The 19,867-nt window shown below is 46.5% G+C and overlaps 7 protein-coding genes across 7 annotated transcripts; 5 read left to right on the plus strand and 2 right to left on the minus strand.

Moving 5' to 3' along the window:
* Window positions 1–914: 914 nt before the first annotated feature.
* On the minus strand, window positions 915–2,470 carry LOC108068654 (dnaJ homolog subfamily C member 25 homolog). Its single transcript, XM_017158345.3, has one exon. The coding sequence runs from the start codon at window positions 2,233–2,235 to the stop codon at window positions 1,243–1,245; it is 993 nt and encodes a 330-aa protein (XP_017013834.1). The 5' UTR covers window positions 2,236–2,470; the 3' UTR covers window positions 915–1,242.
* An 824-nt stretch (window positions 2,471–3,294) lies between these two features.
* On the plus strand, window positions 3,295–4,512 carry LOC108068608 (E3 SUMO-protein ligase NSE2-like). The gene is made up of 2 exons (XM_017158276.3): window positions 3,295–3,457; window positions 3,516–4,512. The coding sequence occupies exons 1-2, from the start codon at window positions 3,379–3,381 to the stop codon at window positions 4,172–4,174; spliced, it is 738 nt and encodes a 245-aa protein (XP_017013765.2). The 5' UTR covers window positions 3,295–3,378; the 3' UTR covers window positions 4,175–4,512.
* A 507-nt stretch (window positions 4,513–5,019) lies between these two features.
* LOC108068653 (CWF19-like protein 2 homolog) lies at window positions 5,020–7,525 on the plus strand. Its single transcript, XM_017158344.3, has 2 exons — window positions 5,020–6,243; window positions 6,308–7,525. Exons 1-2 carry the CDS (start codon window positions 5,080–5,082, stop codon window positions 7,160–7,162), a joined length of 2,019 nt encoding a protein of 672 aa, XP_017013833.2. The 5' UTR covers window positions 5,020–5,079; the 3' UTR covers window positions 7,163–7,525.
* A 231-nt stretch (window positions 7,526–7,756) lies between these two features.
* LOC108068638 (SREBP regulating gene protein) lies at window positions 7,757–10,030 on the plus strand. Its single transcript, XM_017158325.3, has 2 exons — window positions 7,757–8,300; window positions 8,358–10,030. Exons 1-2 carry the CDS (start codon window positions 8,199–8,201, stop codon window positions 8,895–8,897), a joined length of 642 nt encoding a protein of 213 aa, XP_017013814.2. The 5' UTR covers window positions 7,757–8,198; the 3' UTR covers window positions 8,898–10,030.
* Window positions 10,031–10,481: 451 nt separating this feature from the next.
* LOC108068637 (trithorax group protein osa) lies at window positions 10,482–14,952 on the minus strand. Its single transcript, XM_017158324.3, has 3 exons — window positions 14,101–14,952; window positions 13,618–14,044; window positions 10,482–12,897 (listed from the first exon to the last, which is right to left on the minus strand). The coding sequence occupies exons 1-3, from the start codon at window positions 14,641–14,643 to the stop codon at window positions 11,462–11,464; spliced, it is 2,406 nt and encodes an 801-aa protein (XP_017013813.2). The 5' UTR covers window positions 14,644–14,952; the 3' UTR covers window positions 10,482–11,461.
* Window positions 14,953–15,055: 103 nt separating this feature from the next.
* On the plus strand, window positions 15,056–16,902 carry LOC108068610 (gastrula zinc finger protein XlCGF8.2DB-like). Its single transcript, XM_070219356.1, has 3 exons — window positions 15,056–15,218; window positions 15,277–15,556; window positions 15,611–16,902. Coding segments are annotated over exons 1-3 (1,119 nt in total). The 5' UTR covers window positions 15,056–15,216; the 3' UTR covers window positions 16,448–16,902.
* Window positions 16,903–17,080: 178 nt separating this feature from the next.
* Window positions 17,081–19,535, plus strand: LOC108068641 (probable pyruvate dehydrogenase E1 component subunit alpha, mitochondrial). Its single transcript, XM_017158332.3, has 2 exons — window positions 17,081–17,322; window positions 18,035–19,535. Exons 1-2 carry the CDS (start codon window positions 17,203–17,205, stop codon window positions 19,415–19,417), a joined length of 1,503 nt encoding a protein of 500 aa, XP_017013821.2. The 5' UTR covers window positions 17,081–17,202; the 3' UTR covers window positions 19,418–19,535.
* The last annotated feature ends 332 nt before the right edge of the window (window positions 19,536–19,867 follow it).

The raw sequence follows: 19,867 nt of genomic DNA on the forward strand, positions 1-19,867 counted from the left end.
AAAAAGTCAAACTATCTTTGGGTGAACTCTAAATTCAATATCTCTAATATTTTACTACTTTATAGTTCGATTTTAATATTTTACAAATAAATTCGAAAAATTAAACTATCTAAGGATAAACTCTAGATTCATATATCAATATTTCGGGTATTAAACTATTTTTAGTTCGATTTTGATAAACTCTTAATTTTGTACTATTTTATAGTTCGATTTTGATATTTTACAGAGATAAACTTATTACAGATCTTTACAGATTTATCAAATAAATTGGGAAAATCAAACTATCTATGGGTAAACTCAAATTTCATATATCAATATCAATATCTCGAGTATTTTATTATTTTAAACTACGATTTTGATATTTTACAGACATAAACTTTTTACAGATTTATCAAATAAATTCGAAAAGTCAAACTATCTTTGGGTAATCTCTAAATTCATATATCAATATCAATATCTCGATTATTTTACTATTTGATAGTTTGATTTTGATATTTTACAGTAATAAACCTATTACAGATTTTCCAAATAAATTAGATAAGTCAAATTTCATATCCAAAATTCATATTTTTCTTAAGCCGGGCGACTGAGCAAACTATAGTCAGCAATTCACAAAACTGATATGGCTCATTTGAAGGCCATGATAATGATATAGTCAAAACTCAGACCTGCTTTCTTTTCGGCACGTACTTGAGTTTACCTTTAAGTTTTGATCCCCCCGTTTCAAACCCCTCTTCCCATCGAATAAAGCAAAAAAAACCGAAATTCTTTCTAAGCAAACTGAGTAAACAGAAGATGCTGTTTTGTGGCGAAAGAAGACCGAGTGCCACGAAATCGAATTTTCGGCTGCCTAAGCCGAGAACAACTGTGCAAATTGTGCACAGTGAGCACCCAATAAGAGAGACGCAAGTGGCTTTAAATTCTATCTAGTTTATTACATTACTCGGGTTAGTCAGTTATTGAGAAACGCGGACCAGGCAGGGGGATAATTGTTCTAGGGTGGCGCGTCCACGCTAGCCAGTGGCCACTGTGGCAACGCGGAGACTTGGGAACCGAACTTGGCCACGTTCTTCAACCGGTTTCTGTTTTCCAACCGGCGGGTCAACGTTTCGCCCTTCGGCATTAACATAATTCATAGTTTACAAAAAGTATCCACATATATATAATAGTAATGTATCAAAATTTAGTCGGTAGGGTTAGGAATTTGGATTCCTCTTCAGTTGTAGCAATAAAACTTGAAAGCTAATCCTCGAAGGTGATGCGTCCGGGTCCGTGGTTCTTCATGTACCGCCTGTAGGCCTTGTAGCGCGGATTCTCCGCCAGCTTCTTCTTCATCTCCTCGTCCTGCTCTTCCTTCCAAGCCACGAAATTCTCCCGCTTCCACAGCTCCAGATGCAGGTACTCCTCGATCAGCTTCTCCTCCTGCGCCTCGAACTGATGCTGGCCCATTCCCAGGTGCCGGCGGATCAAATGCAGCTTCTGTTCCCGTCCATACGGCTGCTTCATCAGCGTGTAGCGCCAGAACCACTGGGCATGCCACACAATAAACGCGACTATTGTGTACGGGCAGATGAGCAGCTGCACCCACAGCACATCCCAGAGCGTCGGCTTCGCGTAGCCGCCCTTCACGTCCATCCGCTCCTCGATCACCCGCCTGATGATCCGCTCCAGCTCCTCGCGCTGCTCGTTCTTCGACATCCGATTCCTGCCCTTCTTCTGGATCCTCTCCTCAATCTCATCGCGTGCAATGTCCAGCGCCTGATTGCGATACTTCGGCACCGTGGCGAAGTACTTGATGGCCGAGTCGTAGCGCTGCCAGCCGGAATAGTACTGAATCACGGAGACAATGGTCAGCACGACCACGATGACCAGGCGCACATCCACTTTGGGTGCCACGCGGCGGCGGTAGTAGCGATAGTAGTGCGCATAGTAGGCGTCCGGGTTGTCCAGCATGTAGTCGTAGTCCGTGCGCGACTCCTCGTCGCGCAGGATCTCGTAGGCGGTGGCCACCAGCTTGAACTGCGTCTCCGCGGCGGCCTTCGCCTCGGCGCCGCGATGCAAATCGGGATGATGGCGCCTCGCCAGCTGGCGGTACGCCTTGCCGATCTCCGACTTGGACGACTCCCGCGTGACGCCCAGCACATCGTAGCAGTTGTCCTTGCCGCAGTACAGACCCTCCAGCAGGCCGAGGGCCAGCGTGGGCAGCAGGAGAACCAGGAGGAGCAGCAACCGCATTTTGGATGGGGGGATTGGGACTCAGCTTTCACCTGGACACGTGGAGGCGGGGGAGCAGCTGGCACTACTTGGGTGGCTCCGGATTAGACTCCGGAATGGATCAACTGCGGGTCGGAGGTCGGAGCAACTGGTGGCGGTGCGTTGGCGCTGCTCGTCCGTCTGCTCGGCGTCTGTCCGCCTGCTCAACTTGGTTAACTTTGGAGGTGGAGCGATGGAGAAATGGGATTTAGTCGATGGTTGGGGTTTTGCCTCGGCTAACTTAGAGGTGGAACATCGGTGTTTGGTTGGTGTCTCGGCTAACTGGTTAGAAACGTCGAGGGAACGAAAGTAATCGGTATTGAATAATACAAATCACCATACATGTGCTATATACCAAAATTTTTGTTTTTTCCTTCATGTTCTAAAAATAAAATAAACTTGTTTTCAGGATTTGTAATCAATCGTTATTTAAGATTTTTATTTTTGAAATCTCAATTAAAGATTATTTGTGAGTTTTTTCCATTAAAAAGCAAGATTTACATACAAATTTCCGAAGATGCGGAACTTGAATCTAATCATGAATGTCTCGCTAATCGAATTTCAGTAAGATGTGGACCGATCTTAATGAAACATACCTTATTTTAGGTAATTTTATCAGCTACTAATTAAAGTATTTTTTTAACATTAAAATCAAAAATAACCTTAAAATTGTTGCCTATATTTTCCATGTTTTCTTAATTTTGGGCAGAGTTAAGATTTTAACGGTAATAAGACAACATTTTGCTATAATTTTACGTTTCTATTATTTTTTCCACAAAAATATCGAGCTAATAAGGAAATTCTTTTTTTAGGGGACTTAAATTTTTATTCGAAATTACTCGCCTGTTATATATTAAGCTACTAGAATACACTTTAAACAAAATTATAATCAAATTTATAACAGCTTTTATTAGAGAGAAAATGTATATTTGTATTCACTAATTCTAATTATAAATTCTAAAAAAGTTTCGAAAACGTTATTAGTTTAGTGATCACTTCTACAAGGTAGCAGTTCACCGATACTTTGACCCATCACTAATCCAGACTTTCTATCGAGCTATCGAGTTGATTGCGCTCCAATTTTTCAAGAATCGGTAATAATAAAATTTTCAATTGAGAAATCAAATGGAATTCAGCCAGCATGTGGATGGCGTGCTCGTCACACTCGTGGACAACACGAAGTTCTTCAGGGAAATGGCCGATGGTGAGTGTGGCATAACCGTACGTACTTATAATCCCAATCCCTCTATGCCTCCAAACAGTCGTTTCCGAATTCGCTGACGGCGCGGAGATCCAAAAGCTGCTGGAGGAGGGCGTCAAGCGGCGCGTGGAGCAGGCCGAGAATCTCGTGCGGCTGAAGAGCAAGCACCAGGCGCTCGGCCAGGAGATGCAGAAGGTGCAGGGCGAGAGCGCCACTCTGGAGCAGTTCGAGGGGCTGTGGCGGGAGCGCAGCGAGGCGGTGGAGAAGAAGCGGATCAATGTGAAGAATATCACCGATTTCAGGAACTTCAAGCGGTCGGTGGAGGAGGCAACCTTCCCGGGATCGGCGCAGAATGGCCGGGTCAGTGGGAATGGTGCCCGGAATGGCAACAACAACGACGACGACGACGACGTCATCATCGAGGGCATCGAGGCGACCGGCGGCGAGATCTTCTCGCTCTACGATCCCTGGTCCAAGGCCCTCATGCGCAACCCCGTGCGCAACAGCATGTGCGGCCACATCTACGACCGCGACTCGGTGATGCTGATCATCAAGGACAACATCGGCATCCGGTGTCCGGTGCTCGGCTGCGCCAACAAGTCCTACATCCAGCCGGCGCATCTGGTCGAGGACGCCAACGTCCGGCGGCAGGTGCAGCAGCGGATGGCCGAGGAGGCGGCGGTGGATGAGGAGACCTCCGAGGAGGATGATGATGAGTAGGGTTTTAGCCGAATCTCAATACAAATAAGTATTTACTAAGAAAACCCCACCGATTTTCTAGTATTCCACGATAATCTTCAATCATTTTCATGTAAAAATTCATGTAAATCGAAAATAAGATTCGAATTTTGAGAATTCAGCAGGATCTTAAGTTTACCAACGTAGAAATTCGATGCCTACACAATTACAACATAAATTGTTATCGCTTTATAAGTAGGTTTATAATTTAAACGATCCAGAGATTGGATCAAACAGAAATGAAATGAAAAACGCTTCGAAATAAGTGATTTGAATACGACTTATAGTCTTATGAATACTTTTTTTTATTTAATACTCATGTGTATAAATAAATACTCGTTGAAAAAGAGTTACTACCGTATATTGTACTAAACAGAAAAGCAGATCTTTTTTTTGTAATTTTAAAAATACATTGTTTTTAAAAACTCATTGGGAAATGGGTCTTAAGTTTAAAAACGTACTCATTCCATAGCTAAACAATTACAACATAAATTGTTATCGCTAAACCTTTTAACCTTTTTACTTTAAATGATTCAGAGATTGGATCAAACACAAATAAAATGAAAAACGCTTTGAAATAAGTGATTAGAGTACGACTTATAGTCTTATGAATACCTATTTAATATTTAAGTGTATAAATAAATACTCGTTGAATAAGAGTTACTACAGAACTTTGAATTTTTTTAATTTAAAAAATCTTTTACTTTAAAAAACCCATTGGGAATTGAACTATCGGTAATGACACGAGCTAGGCCACCTCTAGTAGTGATGTTTTGGTAAGCAAGGGCAACCTATCGATAGCCGATATCGCGAGTCGGGCCACCTCTAATAGTAATGTTTTGGTAAACAACATTATTTTGGTTTAAATACTCGAAAAAAGGCCAAATATGAGCTACATACAGTTCGAGAGCGGCAGGGAGAAGGACAAGGCGCGCCAGGAGCTGCGGGAGGCGCGCTCGGAGATGCTGCAGCGGGCCCAGGAGCGGGCGGAGCTGCGCGGGCAGCGGGAGCGGCAGAAGGAGCTGCGCGGCGAAGGCGACTGGATGCTGCCGGCGGTGGCCAAAAAGCTGGAGAAGCCGGCCAAAAAGGCCAAGAAGAAGGGCTCCAAGCACAAGTCAAGGTCCAAGTCCAAGTCAAAGTCCTCCAAGAAGAGCAGGAGGCGGCACAGCAGCAGCAGCAGCGAGAGTTCCTCCTCATCCTCTGAAAGTTCCTCCTCCAGTGAGGAGGAAAAGCGGCGGAAGAAAAAGAAAAAGTCCAAGAGAAGCCGCAAGGAGAGCGAGGACGAAGACGAGTGGGTGGAGGCGCCACCACCTAACAAGGCGGAGCAGGAATCCCTCCAGCGGGACTCTTGGATGACCAGCGAGGCTCTCCTGCTGAAGACTTACTCCAAAGAACGCAAGGAGCCGGCCAAGCCGAACGAGAAGGCCCAGCAAATCGATGCCTACGATCCTGCGAAGAGCGGCCGCGAGCTGAATCCCTACTGGAAGAGCAATGGCACCGGTCTGCCGGGCTTCCAAAAGCCGCGGGATGAGGATGAGGGGCAGGACAAGCCTTTAAGAACCATTTCCGGTCAGGGATCCTCTCGCGGTTGGCGTAAACCGGTCGCCAAGGCCGCCAGTCCAGTTCCCTCCTCCTCTGATGGGGAAAAAGAGGAAGAGGAGCAGGAGGAGCAACCCAAACCCACTTCCACCTGCCTCACAGACGAGCAGATCAACGAACTAGCTGGAAAAGCCATCAAGGCGGAGCTCAAGGGCAAAAAGGAGCTGGCGGCGCAGCTCAATCAGCAGCTGGAGGCGGCGCGCAAGGAGCGAGCCGAGTTCATTGCCTCCGGACAGGCGAAACCCAAGGTTAGAGCAGCTAAAACTAAGCCAGCCGAGCATGTGCTGCTCACGAAGGTGGATCAGAGCGGCAATGTGCGTCCGCTGGTGCAGAAAAGCGATCCCAACGAACTCTATGGCGGAAGAAAGGGTCAAAAGAAGATGGAAACCCATGTGGATGGCCAGCGAGTGCGCTACTTTGCAGACGACGATCGCTACGACATCAAGCAGATGGTAAGTATAGATAGATAGTAAACCAAATAGGAATAGCTTAATAACCCTCTCTTTTAACCCACAGTTTGAGCGGGAAAAGCATGCCACAGCTGCAGAGGCCAATCTGCAATATGCAGACATTCTGGCCAAGCACAAGAATCCCAACGATGATTTAGAGGACATCTTTGCGGACCGCGTGCGCAAGCAGATCTCAGCGGGCGATGCCGAGCAGCGGGAGCTAAAGAGCGCCATTCGGGAGCACGAGAAGCTGGCGGCCAGTCTGGAGAACTGCGATCGCTGCTTTGACTCGCTTAAGCTAGACAAACAGCTGCTCGTTTCGCTGGGCGAGAAGATCTACCTGAGTTTGCCCTGGTATATGGGCCTCCAGAGCGGCCACTGCATCCTGACGACGCTGCAGCACGTCGCCTGCTGCACGCAGCTGGACGAGGATGCCTGGGAGGAGCTGAGCAACTTCCGCAAGGCGCTCACACGCATGTTCGCCGCGCGGCGGCAGGATGTCGTCTTCTACGAGATCGCCAACCGGCTGCACAGGCGGCCGCATCTCAGCGTGCACTGCATACCGATTCCCGCCAGCCAGGCGGAGATGGCGCCCTTCTACTTCAAGAAGGCCATCGAGGAGTCGGAGCAGGAGTGGTCCATCAACAGGCAGCTCGTCTCGCTGCGCCACAAGTCGCTGCGGGCGGCCATTCCCAAGGGTTTGCCCTATGTGTGGGTGCACTTCGGCATGGACGAGGGCTTCGCGCACGTCATCGAGGACGAGGAGCGCTTCCCGGCCAACTTCGCGCAGGAGATCATCGGCGGCATGCTGGAGCTCAATCCGAATGCCTGGCGCAAGCCGCGCAAGGAGCCCAATCCCATCGGAAAGGTCAAGTCCTTTGCCGCGAACTGGAAGAAGTTTGATAGTACGCAACAGGAGTAAATAGTTTTTGGATAGTTTATATTTTTGTGAATTTAAAGTTATTTTAAAATATTTAAATCCTTAAATTTGTGTTGAAGTAGATGCGAAATTTCCAGAACTGGAAGAAGTTTGATTGTACACAAAATGAATAAGAAGTTTTTTGGATAGTTTATATTTTTGTGAATTTAAAGCTCTTTTAAAATATTTAAATCTTTAAATTTGTGTTGAAGTAGATGTGAAATTCGGACAAATTAGTTCTACATACAACAACTATATGTTTAATTAGGAAAAAGTTTTATTGTACACATAATAAATAAACAAGAAATCTATCTAGATAGTTAATTATTTTGTGAATAAATTTAGAGCTCTTTTAAAATAGTAAAATCTATAAATTTGTTTTTAAGTAGATGAGAAATTCAGACATATAAGCTGTATATCCAAAAAACTAAATATTTTTTATAGAGAAGTTTATAGCAACCTTTTTAATTATATATTGATTAAAGATAAAATAACAACAATTTTAATATATAAAAAATTAAGAAAAATCAAGTTATTTTGAAAACGATAGATTTTTCGATTACCAATAAACGATTTCTCCAGACATACAACTCTGGCTCTCAAACAGCTGACTGAAATTTACAAATATTTAGCAATTTGTTTTTAAATTAAAATAGCTTCACTTTAACTCACTAAATTGCCTCACAATGGATAGATAAATAGCCCAAGCTGCAGTTGGAAATTCTAGAAAACTCTGAAGAAGAAAAGACAGCCGGCTGTTTTATTGGGAAGCTGTTTCACTGGGAACTCTCCCAAGAGAATCGCTCGAAAACAAGGGAAATTCAATTTTCTTGAAGGGATTTCCAATCAATTACCACTTTCGAGTGAAAACTGGAATCTAGAGGTGACTGGGCAAGAGGAATCATCGCCCGGAACGCCCTGCATCCAATGCTCCGGGCGCATTTCGCCTGTCCCGTTCCACATCCTCATCCGCATCCGTAGCCATGTCCGCTGCTCGGCAGGATTGGCCGCTGTGATGGAGCGCTAGCCAGTGGCCAGGATGTGGCCAGCCGCTTTGACCCGCCTGCTGCGACGCCGGATAGTGTACATCGTGCTGGCGGTGCTGCTGCTGGTCTACGGATTCGGGCAGCTCTTTAATCAGGTGGGTAGCCTCTACCTGCATTTCTCCACTCTCCTCTAATTCCTGGCCATCCCCTAGGACTCCTTTGGCGGCCTGCACGGCGACGAGTATGTGGTGCAGCGCACCCGGCCGCTGCTCTGGACGCAGCAGCTCCTGGCGCCCGAGGAGCAGCTGAATCGCACGGAGTCACGATGCCGCAACTCCGTCCAGGGCCACCGGCTGCTGGCCGACGAGCGGGGCTTCGTGTGCCGGCGCGAGGAGCTGCTAGCCACCGGCTGCTGCAATCCGGAGCTGCCCGGCATTGGTTACTACAGCTGCCGCACCTGCAACGCGAGCAGCCACTGCTGCGGCGTCTACGAGTACTGCGTCTCCTGCTGCCTGCATCCCGGCCAGCAACCGCTGCTCGAGCGCGTCCTGCGGGCGCCCAATACCCCGAAGTACATCTTCGCCAGCGTGGCCGATCACTTCGAGCTGTGCCTGGTCAAGTGCCGCACCAATTCGCACTCCGTGGAGCACGAGAACAAGTACCGCGATGCGGCGGCCAAGCATTGCTACGGTCTCACCGAGGCCCACGAGTCCCAGCGCGATGTGGCGCCCCAGGGAGCCAGCCGGAGGTGACGGAGGTTGCTTCCACGGATGAGCTTTACCGCGAACTGTGCAGGAATTAGAAGGTTACTAGTATAACTCGGATTTTGCATATTTTTTACCTTTTTTGGTCCGATTTTTACCAACATTTCTAGGTAGGTTTCATATTTTTCAAGTATAATAAGTTCGCATGCATATCGGAAATATGCAAAAAACATATGCATAAAATATGCAAAATATGTGCATAAAATATGAAAAATATATGCAAAATATATGCGAACGACTGGTCCGATTTTTACCAAAATTTCTAGGTAGATGTCATATTTTTCAAATATAATAAACTCGGATGCATTTTGGAAATAGGCAAAATATATGCAAAAAAAAATATGCATAAAAATTGCAAAATATGCAAAATATATGCAAACAACTGGTCCGATTTTTACAAAAATGTCTAGGTTGATTTCATATTTGCAAATGTAATAAATTCGGAAGCATATCGGAAATATGCAAAATATATGTATAAAATATGCAAAATCTATGCGAACAACTGGAGGCTCAAATTTTTATCTCTAAGGAACCTTCGAGCCCCTTTTATTATTTTTGCCACCTTTTCGCCTACTCGTTGGAAATATAAATAGGGTATCCTTAAATTTGGGAACAAATTAGATATCTCAGAAATGACGAAAAGGTTAAAGGTAAATTAGGTTGGCTATGAAATGGTCAATCTTGAATAGTTTGCATATATTTTGCATATGAATATTATGCAAATATGGAAAAAAAATATGTCATTAATTTTAAACTATATTTTTATTGAAACGAACTTTGCTGTTTTCGGAATTAATCTATCTTTATCCTATAAAAATATGCAAAATCCGAGGTCTAGTTATTAGCTAGCAGCTTCGTTGGCAATTTAGGCTAGGTTTTAAGGAAAAAAGATTGATTTTCATTCAAATGAAATCCACTATTTCTTTTTTAGCTACTGTAGATACATCAGGATTCGTTTTTAAATGATCAACAGCTCTCTCAAGCAGCTTGCTTATATTATATTATATATATTTAAGACCGCCCGTATTGTAAATATTTCATAACTAGCAATAAGCCATAGCAAAGTGCAATTTGTGACCCCAAAACCCTTGTCTAAATAAATGTAAATAAATGAGCTGGCATTTTTCTTATAACTTTCTCAATTTCGCTTTTATTCTGCATTTCGAAAATAGAAATTTCTAAATGCTATTTGATATACATAAGTCTAAATGTTGTCTCGATGTGGATCAGTAATCGGTATTTCGAATCGGATTATATCAGATCGGATTAGAGCAGCGCAGAAGTAGCCGGATTCTCTATATGTCTAGTGGAACTTTTGGGAATATCTAGTTCAATTTTTTCTCTTAGGGTTACATTTTAACTAACGTTAAATAATTTCTTTATTTAATAAATAATTTTTGTAGTTATCAATTTGGAAATCCAAAGGGCCAGCAAAGAATTAACAGTACTTACACATTAAGTATTTCGGTTTATTAATAGTTCCGAGCTAATTTAACATTCAAGAAGTTTATCTTTTGGCTTTTCCAAATCTTTCTGCTTCATTTTCCGCATAGAATATTCTCGCTTTTCAAGTATTATTTTAAATGTAGGGTTTATTCATGATTTCCTCTTGCTATTTATAGTTTTTATTTTTACTTTAAATAGTAAATTTAAGCTTATCATATAAATATGTGAGGGGATTTTACAAATTACAATCTTTTGGGGCAAAAAAACACGGGGGACCAAGGATAATTAATATATAAAATTGCTAGACATAAAAAAAATGCATGGACGTTGAAAACAGACATCTACAAGAGTACAAAAAAATATATAAAAATAGTTAGCGGGTAAACATGCACTATTCTGTGGCTCCATCGTCATCTGGCTTAAGTTTATATATGTATATAAATGTATGTATAGTTTAGAATAATCGTTTTTTAAAGAGGAGCGGAAGTTACTTAAGAGAGAAAACTATTGTATTTAATAGGATGGGTCGATTGCTGAAGATTAAAAATAATAATTAATAGAAACTTGGGTGGTTCTATAAAGACCCTTCAATTATGGATCAAAATACAAAGTTTTGCCCTTCGTTTTCGCTTTAAAAGCTTTAAATAAAATCCCTAGAAATCGACCCACCCTTTTTGTCTGGTTTTTGGGGTTTCTTGTTCGCTTGCGCATGTTTTTCTGCTTACTTAATCTTAACTTTTTCTTCTCCACGGACTTCTACACTTTGTGTTTGTGCTCTTCTTGTTCTGGAATCTAGAATCTGGAATCTAGATTTACTGCTAAATATGCTTTTCCTTTTCCAACTTCTTCTGCATCTTGATCTTCATCTTCATCTTCATTGCGTTCTTTTAGTCTTAAGCCTACTCCTCACTTTCTTCTAATCGTAGTTAGTCCTCTTCCGATACAATTCTTAGTATATAAGCCTAGTTTATCTCCATCCGCTCCTCGTAATCCTCCTTCTCCTCCTCCTCCTCCTTCATCCAGTTGTCCTATTACCCCCGCTGCTTATCCTCCTACTTGTTGTGCAGACAGCCAGGCGGCAGCGGCGGCAATAGGCTGTCCCTTCCTCATTGCGGCGGCTGCTGGCCGTAGTAGCCGTATGCCCCGGTGGGCGGCGGTCCCTGCGGCGGTGCTCCTGGCGGCGGCATCTGTGCCCCGGCGGCTGGCCGATAGCCCTGGTAGCCCTGCGCCGGCGGCGGGTACTGTGCATAGCCGCCGGGCGCCTGGGGAGGCGGCTGATGGTAGGCGTGGCCGGGATAAGCGCTTCCCGGCGGCGGTGGTCCGTAGCCCTGCGGCGGTGGCGGATAAGGAGGAGCTCCTGGCGCCGGCTGGTATTGATTCGGCATCGGCGGTGTCGCTCCATTCGGCGGCGCCTGCTGCTGGCTGCCTTGACCCTGGGCATTCGGCGGTGCTCCTCCGCCGGCGGCTGATCCTCCAGCGGAGGGAGGCGGCTGCTGTGGCTGTTGATTGGGCGGCGGAGGAGCTCCTGGCTGCTGATTGTAGTTGCCTGGGGTCGAGTACGTGGGCTGCACCTGCGTGGGCAGCGGCGCCACGCCGGAAACCACGACGCCTGGTGGTGGTTGCTGTCCCGCATATTGCTGGTTGGCTCCTCCAGTTCCTGCTCCACTTGCTCCTCCTCCTTGGGGAGGCGGCGGCGTGGATTGCTGTGCATTGGGTCCATTGGGATTCGAGTTGCCACCGCCTGCTGCACTTCCTCCTTGCGGCGGAGGCGTCTGACTGGGCGCCGTGCTGCTGTAGCCTCCTCCCGGCGGCGCTGGCGGCGCTGCTCCGCTGGCGGGCTGCTGCTGCTGCTGCTGATACGCCTGGTAGGGACTCTGGCCGCTGCTCGTGGGCGGCGGCGGTGGCCAGTAGCCACTGGGCGGGGGTCCTCCGCCTGCTCCCGCCTGACCATACTGGCCGGGATTGGGCGGATAGCCCGGATAGCCGGAGTTCTGCGGCGGCGGCGGACCGTACTGACTTTGCGGAGGACCCGGTGGCCCACCCGGCTGCTGCTGCTGCTGTCCGCCGGTGGGCGGCTGACCAGGTGGAGGTCCCGGCGGCGGCTGTTGTCCCGGCTGTCCCGGAACCGGCGGCACCTGCTGGCTGTTCGGTGGCGGCGGATAGGCGCCCGGCGCGGCATTCGGCTGATAGCCATGACCAGCGGCTCCCGTCGCCGCTCCGGCGGGACCATGATGATAGCCACCCTGGGCGGCATTCGGCGGCCCCGGAGGCGGCGGTCCGTAGCCCTGGGCGGGCGGTCCGTAGGGATAGGCGCCCTGCGGCTGGTACTGCGACTGCGGCGGATAGCCGGGATAGTGGCCATGCTGCTGCTGCTGCTGCTGCTGGTAGCTCACGCGGTAGGGACTCTGTGGAGGAGGAACACCTGCTCCCACTTGGGGTTGAGCTCCTGGTTGCTGCTGCTGATTGGGCGGCTGCTGCTGCTGCGGCTGCTGGGGATTCTGTTGTCCCGCATTTAGAGGTCCATTGTTGGGACGCTGCTGATCTGCAAGGCAAAAAAGGGGGGTTTAAAATAGGAGTTCGTGTCCCGACTATCTAATAATCGAACCTCAGCTAAAGGGAGATATATTACATTTTGATTACGCATAACTTTTAAGTGAATGGTCCGATTTGAAAAATGTCTTCTACATTTTGATAGGCATAAATATGAACAACAAAATGGCATTTATAAAGAGGGGGGTTTAAAATAAGGGTTGCTGTCCCGACTGTCCAATAATCGAACCTCAGCTAAAGGGAGATGAATATCTTTAATTTTGATTACGCATAACTTTTTAAGGAATGATCCGATTTGAAAAATGTCTTCTACATTTCGAAAGGTATAAATATACACAACAAAATGGCATTTATACTTTTCGGAAATCTTTAAAGGTGTGCGCGCCAGACACATTTTCAAATCGTTAGTGGGCGATTGTGGGCGTGGCGGCCGGTTGAAATAAACTTGCGCTGCGTAGGAGGCCCAAAAATATGTGTGGGAAATCTCAACCTTCTAGCTTTTGTAGTTTCCGAGATCTCAGCGTTCAAACGGACAGACAGACGGATACAATATACCCTTTTACTCTATAATTAGCTAGATAATCTGGGGAACAAGATATATATTCCATAAATCAACATCACAGAGATTCAATTCCAAATTCTTCCAACAAATAGTCCATCCACATATCTTCTTCTTGCTCTACGCTTCGCATTTCTTGATCTTGACACTTACTGGGCGCTGCATTCGGATTGATGACGGACTGACCAGGTGGCTGGTTGCCTCCAGGTTGTCCCTGTCCCTGGGCGTTCCTATAAACAGGATGCTGCTGCTGCTGCTGCTGCGGATTCGCCTGGCTGACCTGCGGTCCCTGCTGTTGATTAACTACCGCAGCTGCTGCCGCCGCTGCTGCTGCGGCCTGCTGTTGCGCCGCCTGCTGTTGCGCCGCCGCTTGCTGTTGCGCCTGCTGCTGCTGCTGCTGAGATTGCTGTTGTGCTCCTGGCGGCAGGCCGGGATTGGGATGCTGCTGCTGCTGCGGCTGCTGGGCGCCGTAGGGCGGTTCGCCGCCATGCTGCTGCATGCCCATCTGGGGATGCGGTCCACTGGGAGGCGTCTGCTGGCCGCCCTGCTGCATGGCCTGCGTCTGGAGGATGTGCGGTGGCTGTAAAATAGGATAACGGATTAATTTGGATTCTAGGAGGCGGATCACAAACCCACCGGCAGTATCTGCGAGATATTCATGGCGGGATCGGCCAGCTGGGCCAGATAAACCAGATTGCGATGCAGGGCGACGTGGTAGGACATGCACTCCTGCGCCTTTCCCATGCTCTGAAAGTCCTGGATCGTCTGGATGAGTCCGCAGTTCTCGTCGAGCATCTTTTGGATCTGAGCGGAGTTGACCTGCGGCTGGAGGGCACCTCCTCCTCCGCCGCGTGGCGTGGTGGGTGGGGTGACCATTAGGCCGCCTGGCGAACCGGGAACGCCCATCGGCGGTCGCTGTTGCATGTTCATGGGCAGGACACCCCCTCCTCCTCCTCCCCCTCCCCCTGGACCCACCCCCGAGCCAGGAGGCTGCTGATTGGGCGCCGTATTGGGAGGCGGCTGTTGCAATTGCTGCTGTTGCGACTGCTGCTGTTGCGGCTGCTGCTGCTGTTGCGACTGTTGTTGTGGCGGGGGAGGCTGCTGTTGCGGCTGCTGCTGCTGCTGCTGCAACTGCTGCTGTTGCTGCTGCGGCGGTTGCGGCGAGTAAACTGCAGACATTTTACTGGCTGCAGTCTTCTTCTTCCGCTTGGGGGTTTTCTCCTGTTTTTCCACAATTTTAGCGGTTATTCTCGACCGTTGGGGAAAGGAAAATTTTCGCAGTGTGCGGCGTTTTCTTCACATACACACACGCGCTGGCCGACACACACAAATACACAGACACGGGGACAAGCACACGGCACACACACACAGAGGTAAAAAGATGAGGAAAGGTTTTTTCTATTTGCTTGCGGCGAAGGTAAAACAAACGCCGGCTTTGTAGAAAATCCACTGGTACTTTTTCTGGCTTTCACTGCTGCTACGGCGGCACAACTCACAACTCGGCACTGGGAAATGGCATATTTTTCCACAATTTTCCGACACTTTTTTCGCAAACGACGCTCCGTTAGTGCTGGACCAAACATCGATGTTTATGCGATACTATCGATGTTGCCCAGAAAAAACATGGCAAATAAATCGACCAAGTTATCGGTGCTTAGCAGGGACACCCACCTGAGTGATTAGTGCAATAGCGAGGTAAACAAAAAACGAAAAGCATTTGATTTGTTTATAAAATGCATTTTTAATAGGAAAATGTAAGTAAATATCTTTGAAAATCCGTGGAAAACTATCGTTAAATCCCTTTAATTTCAGGGCACAGCTGGAAATGTGCAGAACCTGCCTGGTTAGGTCGGAAGCTGATATGTTTAATATATTCGATGATGATCCCAACTATTTGGGCATTAAAATTGCGGATCTGCTGGGCGATTTGCGTTGTCCAGTTTCTCGGGGAGATTCCCTGCCGGAAACCATCTGCGGATCTTGCCTAAAGGAGGCCAAAAGTGCCTGCGAAACCATCAGAAAGTTTGAGAGGAGTTACCAGTTTTTAAAGGACATCAAAAAGGAGGATTTACTACCGGATCCAGATGATATTGTAAGGGATATTACAGTAGAAGTTTCTCTGAAATACGAACAATTCCAATTCCAGGGGAACCCTAATGATTTACCAATAGAAGGACCTTCAAAAGATGATATAGTACATTTTCCCAAGGAAGATTCACCAACAGATGAGCAATACCAAGTAGAAATTCCCAAGGAAGAGGAATTCCGGGTGAAGAACGAGCCCGTTGAAGAGGATTCTTCAGAGGAAGAGGACTTAAATCAGGTAGATTACCCCGTCAAAAGCGAGGATATTGAGGAGTATGTCCTAGAAAGAACCGAGGATGACATCCCCCCCAAACTCACCTGTCCGCATTGCCCCAAGCAATTTAGCCGATCATCCGGCCTGAAGGACCACATCATCGTTCACACGGAGGACAAACCCTTCGAGTGCTCCCGCTGCTCGAAGCGCTTCAAGTCGGCCAGGTATCTCAAGGAGCACCACACGATTCACACGGGCGAAAGGCCCTTCAAGTGCACCCACTGCTCGAATAGCTACCGCAAGAAGACCTGCCTGCAGCGGCACATTCAGACCTACACGGGCGTCCGACCCTTCAAGTGCACCCACTGCCCGAAGACCTTCGCCAAGGACTACGATTTGCAGTCGCACATCCGCAACTATTCGGGCGAAAAGCCCTACCTGTGCGCCGTCTGCTCGAAGACCCTCGCCACCCAGTCGGTGCTCAATGTCCACGCCCGCATCCACAGCGGCGACAAGCCCTTCAAGTGCACCCACTGCTCCAGGGACTTCGTGTGGAAGTCCAGCCTCCTGGGCCACATGCAGCGGCACTCCGCGGAGAACCCCTTCGCCTGCTCCGTCTGCCTAATGGCCTTCAAGGTGAAGACCTCGCTGCAGCGCCACATGAGGAGCCACGAGAAGAAGTAGATGATCTCACACATCTCATTTATGGGCATTTCTCCCAGCCAAAAAGCTTTAAACTTGATTGTTATTATTTCGAATTCTAATTAGCTTGCATCTCGGCTAAACTAAGAGATCTAAATGTAGTTTAATACATTTTAAGCCTAGCAATATACGCAAAAATTAGTTTTTTAAAATCGCATTCAAATATTTCATCAGAATTCGCTTAAATGGAAAAACCCCGAATAATTATTTTAAAGATATCTTGAGTACTAAAATTAAGAATGAATCAAGATTGTATATAATAAGCAGCCTAAATTTATTATTTACAATATTATTTATTACTTTTATTATTTATTTATTAAGCTAAAAATATGTAAAAAATATAGAAATAATGTTAAAATTGTAAATATGTATTTTATCCGAGACACAAGGATTCAATTTAATTTCCTTAAATGTAAATGAGTATTCATTTAACAAATAAATTTGTTAAAAGATGTACAAATATTTTAAACGATTTATATAGATTATTTGGGATTTCGGTCTAAATCTTGATCGTTTAAAAAAATCCAACCTTATCACTGATCCATTAGTGATCATGTTGTCGCCATCTCTTTCTGTTCTGTGACACTTGCCATCTCTATCGATTTTCATTTGCTTTCATTGTCGTTTATTTACCTAAAATCGTATCAGTTTCAGTTATTTTTGAAAATTTTCAAAATTTAGGAGCGCGGCCTCTAGCAAGAAGACCACGTGTTTCGAGATTAGAATCAAGGCCAGTTATGAAGCCCAACCGAATCCGTTTGGTAGTGGGACGCAGCGGAGCTCGATCCTTACTTCATAGAAATATCCTGTCCTCGATTATTGGTCGTCACAAATGTAGCTGCCTCACCCTCGAAAATGTGAGTTTATAACCTTAGCTTGGGTATTTTTAAGCTGCTGAGCTGTTGATTATTTTAGTAATATAAGGAATTATTCTTAATGGTTCCTGTTTCTATCTTTACGGAACTTAAAACATGTACTTAGCTTAAAACATGTACTTATTAATTATTTTTTTGTGATAAATTAGAATCTGGGTTTTTGGTAAAAATTTGAATTTTTTTCTGTTTGTTTGTTGCTGTAACTTGGCCAAAAATGGTCCTACACCAAAAATTAATACTGTTTTGACCAGATAACTAAATAATAAAAAAATCCATGACACTTTCAGGGTGATCTTGAAAAAATAAAATTTTCGTCAATTTTTAATTTTTTTATAAGGGGGTACATCATGATTTTTTACAAAAAAAGGCAAAAAATAAAAAGCCCAGGTTTAAATGCCAATCGATTGGCAATTTAATAACGAGTTCAGAAAGGTATGACAATCCATATTTGGATCAATATTTCCATTGTTACGGTCAAAAAAAGATGAAAAATTAGCATACTAATACTTGTATTTATGAGAAGTAGGCTGTGAGGAGTACTTCGGGTCGCACGACAGTTCCATTTGCATTCCTACCCAGTCAATCCAATATTCGAGGCAGTTCCCCCCTAAAAGAAATACCAATTTATATTATAACTATATATTTTAACACCAGCAAATGGGCTATTTTAACGAGTATGTTGTGCCCGTTGCAGACGTTCAAGTGCTACGATTTGGAGACGGGGCCCACGATGGACGTGGAGCTGTCGCGGGAGGACGCCCTGTCGATGTACACCAGGATGCTGGAGCTGCGGCGCTTCGAGACGGTGGCCGGGAACAGCTACAAGCAGCGGCTGATTCGTGGCTTCTGTCATTTGTACACGGGTCAGGAGGCGGTGGCCGTTGGGATGAAGGAGCGTTTGCGTCGCTGCGATTCGGTGATCACGGCCTATCGCTGCCATGCCTGGACCTATTTAATGGGCGTGTCCCTCTACGAGATCATGGCCGAGCTACTGGGCCTGCGAACCGGTTGCAGCCGGGGCAAAGGTGGCTCCATGCACATGTACGGCGAGAACTTCTATGGCGGCAACGGGATAGTGGGTGCCCAGGTGCCCGTGGGCACGGGCATTGGTCTGGCCCACAGTTATCGCAAGGATAACGGCGTCTGTGTGATCCTCTATGGCGACGGGGCGGCGAATCAGGGACAGGTCTTCGAGTCCTTCAACATGGCCAAGCTGTGGTGCCTGCCCTGCATCTTTGTCTGCGAGAACAATCACTACGGCATGGGCACCCACGAGAAGAGGGCCTCTGCCATGACGGAGTTCTACATGCGGGGTCAGTACATCCCGGGGCTCTGGGTCGATGGCAACCAGGTGCTCGCCGTGCGCAGTGCCACCCAGTTTGCCGTCGACTACGCTTTAAAAGAAGGACCCATTGTCCTGGAGATGAGCACGTATCGCTATGTGGGTCACTCCATGTCCGATCCTGGTACTTCCTATCGCTCCAGGAAGGAGGTGCAGGCGGTGCGCGAGTCCCGGGATCCCATCACCAGCTTTCGTAGCCAAATACTCACCCTCTGCCTGGCTGACGAGGAGGAGCTGAAGGCGCTGGAGGAGAGGACCAAGAAACAGGTCGACGCGGAGTGCAAGAGGGCGGCCAAGGACAAGGAGGTGGAGCTGCAGGAGCTGCACACGGACATCTATGCCAAGAATGTGGATGGCAAGATCCGCGGGGTGTCCAGGTTCGATCTGGAGCATATCAGGTTATCGGAGGTTTGTTTTGGGAAGCCCAGGAAGACGCCGGCCAGCGAGATCAAGGATGTGCCAGTGGGAGCGGCGGTGGATGCGGCCAAGGCCAAGGAGAGGAAGGCAGCCCAGGAGGCCAAGGAAGCCAAGGAGGGCCAGAAGAAGAAGAAGGAGGACTCCAAGGACTTGAAGAACTCCAAGGAACCCAAAGATCCCAAGCCAGTAGACCCAAAACCACCCACTGCTGCTGCCGCACCACCCGCTAAAACACCACCCTCGAAAGCACCACCCTCGAAAGCTCCTCCCGCCAAGAAAACACCACCCACCAAAGCCCCAACGGATCCCAAAAAGTAATGGCCCATCGGAGATCTCCACCCGGCTGAAAGTTTAGTGGATTTCTAAACCCAAGAAACTCGTTTAACTCAAGAACAGTTCAAAATAATATTGTACAAATTAAAGAAAAAGCGATGAAGCAAAATAATGAATAATTGTGTCGTTTTTTAATGGATTTTTTCAATGCAATGTTGAAGGCATTGTATTAAAATATTCAAATATTAATTTTGAGTGCTACTATGGCATTCTGAAAAATAATTACTTTTATGAGCGTAATATTATTTAAAGCGAGTTCAAAATTATGAAATTGTTAGAATTTATGATTTGAGTGTTTTTAGCTATTCTTATTTATAATTATATAATAATTATGCTCCGTTTTATATTTTTAATTAAATTTTTAAATAACTTATGCTTACTATTGAAAGCTTGTTCCCAGTGCTTTGGGTTAAAAAGTGCTTGTGATATTCGGAA

This window comes from Drosophila takahashii, chromosome X, assembly GCF_030179915.1.
Source record: "Drosophila takahashii strain IR98-3 E-12201 chromosome X, DtakHiC1v2, whole genome shotgun sequence".
Taxonomy (NCBI): Eukaryota; Metazoa; Arthropoda; class Insecta; order Diptera; family Drosophilidae; genus Drosophila; species Drosophila takahashii.